The 9,418-nt window shown below is 39.9% G+C and overlaps 1 protein-coding gene across 1 annotated transcript in view; it reads left to right on the top strand.

Moving 5' to 3' along the window:
* Sdhc (succinate dehydrogenase complex subunit C) overlaps nucleotides 1-9,418 on the top strand; it is a 45,925-nt gene that overhangs the window by 17,226 nt on the left and 19,281 nt on the right. The window contains exon 4 of the mRNA XM_012516616.2: nucleotides 7,759-7,820. Coding sequence (XP_012372070.2) covers nucleotides 7,759-7,820 — 62 coding nt within the window. The remainder of the gene's footprint in view (nucleotides 1-7,758; nucleotides 7,821-9,418) is intronic.

Below are 9,418 nucleotides of genomic sequence, written 5' to 3'. Positions count from 1 at the left end.
AAAACAAAATAAATGGAAGTCACTTCAGAAACAAACTTAAGTCCATTTCAGTTAAATAAATTGTTTAAAGCACAAAAAAAAAAAAGAACTTGAGTGTGTTATTTCCTTATGTATATGTATATGTATATGTATATGTATATGTATATGTATGTGTGTTTTATTGGAGATTGAACCCACAGCCTTTTTGCACCGAGCTGTGTCGCCAGCCTTTTTTTTTTTTTCCCCTTTAAATGTGTTTGGTTGTTACACAGGGTCTCACTACTACACAGCTCGGATTTATAGTGATCCTCCTGTTTTTAGCCTCCCCAGTGATGGATTAGAGGCGTGTGCCACCATGCCAAGACTCTGTGGCCCCTGGACTCTGTGGCCAGCTCAGTCTGCCCTGGTGCTGGGATGGCATGTGGTGCTGGGGATCGAATTGTCCCTGTGCTTGCCTAAGTAGGCGCTTTAGTCCACTAAGCTATCTTTCCAGCCCAATCCCTTTTTATTTATTACTTTGAGATAGGATCTTGCTAAGTTGCCCATGCTGGGCTTGAACTTGGAATTCTGCCTCAGCCTTTCACTGTGCTGGGATTATAGCTATGTATCAACATATACCACCATGCCCAATTTAATTTTCTTTCTTTGATTAATTAATTAGGTACAGGGTCTCACTATGCAGCTTAGACTCATAGTGATCCTGCTGTCTTAGCCTCCCCTGTGCTGGGATTATAGGTGTGCACCATTAGGCCTGGTTTTGGTGGCTGACACGGTGCACCCGGGTTTCTGGGGCCCACACAGCGGGTGGTACTGGGGATCAAAATCAGGTTCTTGTGCTTGCCAGACAGGCGCTTAGGCTGCCAAGCTATCTTCCCAGCCTTTTCCTCAATTTAAAAACACTGTTGAGGCCATGGAGATAGCTTGATGGTCTAAGTGCTTGCCTAGGCAAGCATTAGGAACCAGGTTTGATCCCCAGTACCACATGCTATGCTGGCCCTGCCCCTGGCGTGCCAAGCTGGCGACTGGGCCTGGGCCCAGTGGTGCACACCTGTAATCTCAGTGCTGGGGAGCCTGAGCTGTGTAGTGAGTTCCTGTACCAAATACAAGCAGACAGACAAACAAATAAATAAACTACACAGTACAACCATGACAATTAGAAATTAACATTCACTCAGTACTACCATCTAAGCTTTAGGTTTAGATGCAGATTTTCCCAGTTGCCTGGTGATGTCCATTATATTATTTGTCTTAAGATCAAATCCAAAATTTGTATTGTTTAGTTGTCACATCTCTGTAGTATGGAAGTGTTTTAGTCTTTCCTTTTATGACAGTGGTGTTTTTAGTTCCTCAGTTAGAGTTTGATTTGTGTGTGTGTGTGTGTGTGTGTGTGTGTGTGTGTGATTTATGCATTTTGGGCAACAGAACCCCTAAAGTGATGCTGTACTCTGCTCAGTGCATTGTATCAGGAGTTACGTGAGATTTTATCAGTTCCTGGTGGTGTGAACTTTTATCACTGGTTAAGATTTGTGTGTTGGATTTCTCACTCTTAAATTATCTAATGGTTCATCCGTATTTTGTGGAAAATGGCTTTGCAGCTCTAATGCTCTGATTTTCGTCATTTACCCACTGGCATTTGTTGATATTACGTGCCTTATTGACTACTACGATGATTGCTGAATTGTGATTTTTTTTTTTTTCCCACAACTCCATGTATCTCCTAGATTTTTTTCTTTCCTTTTTTGGTGGGCATGGTGGGAGGAATAGGGTTTCACTATGTAGTCCAGGCTAACTTTGAATTCACTGTGTAACCCAAGCTGTATGACCTTGAATTTGAAGCATTCCTCTTGCCTCAGCCTCCTGAGTGCTGGGATTACAGCATACATGTGTTATGATTGATTGATTGATTTCTTTTTTTTCTTTTTTTTTTTTTTTTTTTGGTCTTTTTGAGACAAGGTCTTTCTACTCAGTTCAGGCTGGCCTAAAGCTCATTCTGTAGTCCAGTCTGGTCTTTTTAAAAAATTAATTAATTTGGTGCAAGATCTCGCTACACAGCTCAGACTCATAGTGATCATGTTGTTTCAGCCTCCCCAGAACTGGAATTACAGATGTGTGCTGCCACTTCTGGCTTCAGGGACAGCATTGTGCACCTGGGGTTCCAGGGCTGGCACAGCATGCAGCACTAGTGATGGAACTCAGGACCTTGTACTTGCCAGGCTGGCAACCTATGTTAGACTGCCAAGCTATCTCTCCAGCCTCCAGGCTGGTCTTGAACTCACAATGATCCTCCTGTTTCAGTCTAAGTACTGGAGTTACAGGTATGTGCCATCACACCCAGCTGATTTATTCATTTCTGCCGGGTAAATCTTGATTTATTAGTTTGGATTGAACAATTCATATTTTGCCTAATGGGTTATACTCTGTTATTCTCATTATTTATTTGGATGTTTAGGGTTTCCCAGACTTGTCCAGTATTTCTTTAAGACAGCTCACGTGAAATGAGCATCTGGGCCCAATCAGTGGATATAGCTAAGATGTACAAAGGGTGATGGAAAAACATGTTGGATGTTTAGATTTAAAAAAACCTCAAAACTACTATAGTAAAAGACATTGCCAAAAATGATGGGATAAGTGTTTGAAAGAGGAGGAGTATTTTGAGGGGATTAATGGCAATGTGGTTTTTATTATACATTTTTCATTTTAAACAGTCACCATATCTTTGGAGCACTCCTTATTAGCAATTTCTGCCATATAAAAACAGTATGTCCTTATCTAGCCCTGGGTCTAGCCCTGTGCGACTTCTGGCTCTTCCCCAATGTCAAAATGACCGTGAAAGGTAAATGTATTTTGAATTGATCCAGAAAGTCAAGCCACAGCAGCACAATTAAACATAGTCACAGAAGAGGACTTCCAGAACAGCTTTGGAAAGTGGCAAGAACAATGGGATAAGTCTGTTTTGAGTGAAGAGGAAGATTTTGAGGGGGATTAATGACATTGTAATCTTTTACTGTAATGAAATTTTAAAAATTTAAACATTTAATAGTTTTTAGTCGTACCTCCTGGGTTTGCAGTCACCCCCAGATGTGTGTACATAATCATACACACACACACACATGCACACACATTGTGTTTGTCTCTTGTCTGCAAAAGTGGCATTGATGCCTCTTTTGGCTGGGGAGTCTGAGAAAAGTAGGTGAAAATCTGCTGCTTTTTTCCCTCAGGTTAACCCAGCAAAGCATCTTGAGCTCATCTACCCTCTTTCCTTGAGTTTCTGCCAGGGAGGCAGGCCATATTTTAACCACCTCCACAAATACCACAACCCTTTGGGGCTTTTCTAACCCAGATTCCAGGAATAGTTCTGATTGCAGAAACTAGACTTTCTACCAAAATAGAAGGAGACTAACAAGTAGTCTTGTGGTACTTTATAGTGAAACTTTTCTAAAAGGAATACGTAGTTTGGGAGAAGATTGTAATGATGAAAAACTTCCTTAACTATTCTAAATATGTAGTTAAAGCCCCCCAAGTGATGTAAAAAATGGCAGGAGGCTATTGAGGTGAGTCTTTTCACTATGTAGTTAGCTCTTCTAATTATGGGATGCTAGATGCATTTGTGGAAAAAAAGAAATAGAGAACACAGAAATCTTTCCTGAGTGATATGTTAGGGAAAGGTGTCTGAGATACATGAAATCACGCTTTTTTCCTGACTTTCAGAGCTCTTTGGAAAGGCATGGAAGTAAATGATCGGTGATGCTGGGCATCTTTCCATGGACTTATTGACCATCTGTTTATTTTCTCTAGAGAAATGCCTTTACTTTCTTTTTTTTTAATTTTCTTTTGCTTTCTTGATACCATTGTTTGGAGCACAGTTGTTAAAATACTTGCTAAAATGTTTATATTCTCTGAATCTAGTATTCCTTTTGTTAATACTCCATTAACAAAAAGAAGGAAATGAAGTTAATGCAGTTTATGCCACTAGTTTTTGATGCCCTCCAGTGTGCTTGGTTCTCTTTAGGAGTCAGACATGAAAGATAAATTAGCTGTAACTTCTTTTCAGAGGGTTCTCAGTATATTCCAAAAAAGTGAACTTGTTAGTACTTGTCTCTTGTGTAAGTGAATTAAAAGTCTTGATTTCCTATAGTAGACTCTTAACCTAATGTTCACACAGGGAATAGTAGAGATGACTTGTCTCTGTTTCATAGTATCTGGGGCCTCTGCTGCAAATTAGAAAAGCTGGAGGTTAAATTATTCCAAAGATCAGTTGCTTACCTATTGGCCTTACTGTCCAGAGGGCCCGATTTTCTTTACTTTTCCAAGTAAACTATGCATAGACTGCTTTGGGCTTCCTGACAGCATTTGGGAGGAAGGGAAATCTGAAAGTCTTGCATCCTAATTTCTGCTGCATTGTTTCCTGAGGCATGAAGTCTTGCTTGAGCCCAAGAGGCTAAAAACTTGACTGGTAAGAAATGATAAGATTCTTCCTCTCTCTCTCTCTCTCTCTCTCTCTCTCTCTCTCTCTCTCTCTCTCTCTAAAAAAATGTATTTAGGGCAGGTTTTGTAGGGTCTCACTACACAGATTGGACTCTAAGTGATCCTCCTGTTTTCAGCCTCCCAAGAGCTGGGATTACAGGCGTGCACCACCATGCCCTGTCTCAATTGCCATCTCAGTGCATACTGGGGGCGGGGCTGGCTCAGCATGCCAGGGATCGAACCCCAGCCGCCATGCTCTGCTTAAGCAGGCGCTTTAGTCCACTGAGCTATCTGGCCAGCCTAAGATTCTCAAAGATTATGTGGTACTAGAAAAAATGTTTGGTTATATTTGGAAGATAAAATATGCTTCACTTACTCAGTACTGGACTAACCAAGTTTTGGTGTTTAACCACGTTTTTAATTGAGGGTAACATTTAGATTCAGCTATATTTTTCTGTTCTTTCTTTCTTTTTTTTTTTTTTTTTTTTTTGGCAGAACCGGGGATTGAACTCAGGCCCTTGCACTCGCCAGGGAAGCAATTATTCTACTGAGCCATCTCCCTGGTTCCTCAGCTATATTTTTTAGTTATGGGATTTAACTGTTTTAGGAGCCCTAAATGCATTCAGAATGCAAAGCAGTGTCTTTCAATGTCCCATCTCTTTAGGGTTTCAGTTCTTTCCAATCAGTAGTTTTTCTTTTTCAGTGTGGTAATCATCTCTGATAAAATACTTGAGCAGTCTATTTCACACATTGTTACCAGTTAACATGAAATTGTCTGTCCTAATTAGGAGGCTCTCTTTTCCCTGAATACAATTTTAAAAGCCCTTTTTTGTTGTCCTTGACAGTTTTGCAAGTCTCAGCTCTTTCTGGGTTTTACTCTCCATTCTTATCAGATTGTGCCATTGTTTTGTTTGTCCTTGGTGATGTCATTCCACATTTTACATTTGTCCCGTGAAAATTAATTCATCAAAGTAGTGACTAGCCAATTCTTTCAGTTTCTTTGAACATTACTACTTTTTTAAAAAAATACAGGGTCTTGTTGTGTAGTAGTCCAGGCTGGCCTTGGATTTACTTGGTATTGTAGACTGGTCTCAAACTGGCATTCTTTCTGCTTCAGCCTCCTGAGTGCTAGGATGATGGCCATGACTATTTTTATTACCTGGATAGAACCTTTTGAGGTCTTTTCAACCTAAAGTTACTTTGCTTCACAATACTAAGTATGTGGTATGACTGTGTTCTGTATTCCCTCTCTGCTAACATTCCAAATGTATGTCAGCTTTCTCCAAAGATTCCTGTTCTTTCTATTTGACTCACCATGAGCATGTGCTGGCTTGAGTTGCCTTGTTTGTTTTTGGTCTTTTTCAATTTTACTGTATTTTTTTGGTTGAATTGTTTTTTAAGGGAGGTTTTTTTGGTTTGTTTGTTTTTGGTGCTGAGGACTGAACCCAGGGCTTCCAGCTTGCTAGGCAAGCATTCCACTGCTGAGCCAAATCCCCAGCCCCGAGCATGGGCTGTCTTGAGCATGAGAATAGCATGTTGGTTGTCCTTCTATGGAAATGCTTTGTCAGATTTATGATTCATGCTTTAAAAAGGGATATGATATATTTCAGAACTATCATGGATCAAGTAATATACATAAAGTCCAGCAAACTTAAATGTAAAATTGAGGGTTGGGTAATTTATTGGGGGACAGTGGTGTGATAACTATGGTTATTTAGAAGAATATAAAGAAGAGTTAAGGGCCAACCAAATTGCTCAGCAGATTAAAGCGCCTGCAAACAGGCCCAGGGGCTGGGGGTTCGATTCTGGGCCTGCTATGCCCACCTTGCCCCAGGGGCACGCTGAGCCAGCAATTGAGGCTGGGTGTGGTGGTGCCCGCCTGTAGTCCCAGCTTCTGGGAGGCTGTAAACAGGCGGATCACTATGAGTCCGATCTAGTAGTGAGACCCTGAACACCCTGTAGACCCTTCCCTAAAATTAAAAAAAAAAAAAAAAAAAAAGGAAGAGTTAAGAATGACCATATGTTTCTGTTAAACTGGATAAGTAAAACTTACCAGATTTTCTTCTACTTCATTATTATGACCGAAAAACAGAAGAACCTGGGTTTTGTATTTTGGTGATTACTTTCTAATTGTACATACTGACATTGGTGTCAACATGGTGACTCATGTTTTTCTTTGTAAAAGGAGTTTTTTTCAGTTCTAACCATAATACAGTTTAGTAAAAAGGGAAAGATGCTTCTTAATAAATCAGTGTTTTCTTAGATTTTTGTAGTGCCTCATACAGGATATATAAATACTGTACCGCTGAGCTACACTAGCCCAGTTTTCTCTCTGTCTCTCTGTTTCTCTGTCTCTGTCTCTGTTTCTCTCTCTTGACAATCTTTTCTGATTTTTGTTTTGTATTGCTTTTTTTCATTTTTCTTTTTTGAGACGGTGTTGCTGTGTAGTGCAGGCTGGCCTTGAACTCAGAAGTAATCCTCCTACCTCAGTCTCTTGAGTGCTGGGATGATAGATGTGAGCCACCATGCCCAACTCAGTTTTCTTATTTCTAATTAGAAAGTAGAAATACAGTAATATTAAATAGGTTGTGTGTGGTGGTATACAACTACAATTCCAGCACTTGAAAGGTTGAGACAGGAGTATTGCTGTGAGTTTGAGTCCAGCTTGGACTGCATAATGAGTTGAAGGCCAGCCTGAACTATATAGTATGAGCCTGTCTCAAAAGAAAAAAGAAACAAAACAAAAAACAAAAAACCCTGCTTATTTCAGTATTTTTTGTTTTTGTTTTTTCCAAGATGATTCTCTAGTATAGGGTTATCTTTTTGTGTATGTGGTGCTGTGAAAGGAACCAAGGGGCACTCTACCACTGAGCTACATATTCCACCCTTTTTAAAATTTTTGAAATAGGGTCTCTTTAAGTTACCTAGCCTGGGGCCAGGGAGATGGCTCAGTAGAATAAGCACTTGCCTGGCAAGCACAAGGGCCTGAGTTCAATACCCGGTTCTGCAAAAAAAAAAAAGTTACCCAGCCTAGCTTAAACTTGCAGTGCTCCTGCCTCAAGCCTCTCAAATAGCTAGGGTTGCAGACATGTGCCACTACACCTGGCATCTTTTCTTTTTAAAAAAAGTATCTGTGAGCTGGGCATGGTGGTGTGTGCTTATAATCTCAGCACTTGGGAGGCTGATGCAGGAAGATTGCCATGAGTTTGAGGCCAGCCTGGGCTACATAGTGAGTTCAAGGCCACCCTGAAATACCCAGTGTGATTCTGTCTCAAGAAAATAAGTAAAATAAAATTATCTTATGTTTCTTTGTAGTTGGTCTCTTCCCATGGTGATGTCCATTTGCCATCGCGGCACTGGTATGGCCTTGAGTGGAGGTATGTATTTTTTTTTTTTTAATTAAAAAAAATTTATTTATTTGTGTGTGTGTGTGTGTGGCCAGCCCAGCCCACCAGGGGGGCAGGGCTGGCTGGCATGTGGTGCTGGGGGATTGAACCGCGGTCCCTGTGCTTTGCTAAGCTTGTTGTAAGGAGGTGCTTTAGACCACTGAGCCATCTCACCAGCCCCAGTATGTATATTTTAATACACACACACACACACACACACTTCTTCAAAGAACTGCTGTCTCTGACTTTTGTCATTGCCCCCCTTGGTAGTTCAGCAGCTTAATATAGAGAGAATGATGAGACCCTTTAAACTTCATTCCATTAACAACTGATTATGAATTGCTATTATTTCAGATTCTTTTCTTTTTTTAAATGTATTTAGTACAGGGTCTCACTAAACAGATTGGACTCCTAGCAGTCCGCCTGTTTTCAGCCTCCCAAGAGCAGGGATTACAGGCATGTGCCACCACGCCTAGTCTCAGTTGCTGTCTCAGCTGGGGGCTGGGGTGGAGCTGGCACAGCATCCCAGGGATCTAACTCTGGTCCCTGTGTCTGCCTAAGCAGGCGCTTTAATCCACTGAGCTATGTGGTTGGCCCCTTGGATTCTTTTCATAGCAGATCTTAAACTCATTTTCTAGTATTTTCTGATGTTATATTGATTAAAATCATAGAGCAGAGATTGAAATGTAAATCAAGATGGGTGAGCTTTGTGATAAAAGGTTGTCCATGATCAGTCATCAGCCTTCTGAAATTCTTTTAGAACCTCAATTTTAGCGTCTATTCTTTGTCACCTGGAATTACCAGGCTCCAGAAGACTAACACACTAACTCATCTCAAAATCTTGGTGCAAAATCATGCACTTGAGGCAGGAGCACTGCAAGTTTAATACTTATTTTATTCACTCATATAATATGAAATACAGCCACAGAGTGAATTGTATAATGTGCTTAGATAGATGGTACATAACTTTTTAGGTAGGAAGGTCTCAGATGGAGTGCAACTTACCATCAGGTTTCTGGGAGCTGATGAACCTTTGCACAGTAGGAATATACAAGAGCACCAGTAGAATGCTTGTATTTCTTTGATTAGTGCTGGAAACATAGATACATGTTTTGCTTTTTTAGTTTTGTTTTCTAGCTTGCAGCATGTGTTGTACCCTCACCTTCACCAAAAGCAAAAAGTAGATTAGGTTCTCTTAAATACATACTTTCAAAGAATTGTAGTTTTTTCTTTCGTAATACTTAATCAGAGTTGCAATTTATTTGCTCATTATCATTTTTTCTTACTGGATTGTATATGTTCTATGAAGACTCAGACTATGTCTGTCTGTATGTTTATCAATGTAGCATGGTGCCTAAAATAGCAGTAGTTATTTAGTAAATACTTGCAAATGAATACTAGTCTCCTATACTGTTAATACACATTTTTATGTGTTTGCTTCCTAAATTTCTTTTGTTGTGCTGTAAATGAGACCTAGGGCCTTGCACATGTTAAGCATATATATATATATATATACACATATGTATATATAATATATATATATAATATATACATATATATAATATATACATATATATATATAATATATA

The sequence above is a fragment of the Octodon degus genome, unplaced genomic scaffold (assembly GCF_000260255.1).
Source record: "Octodon degus isolate 3935 unplaced genomic scaffold, OctDeg1.0 scaffold00116, whole genome shotgun sequence".
NCBI classification, from domain to species: Eukaryota; Metazoa; Chordata; class Mammalia; order Rodentia; family Octodontidae; genus Octodon; species Octodon degus.
Note: the sequence above shows the minus strand (reverse complement) of the source record. Positions and strands in the feature narration are given on the sequence as shown.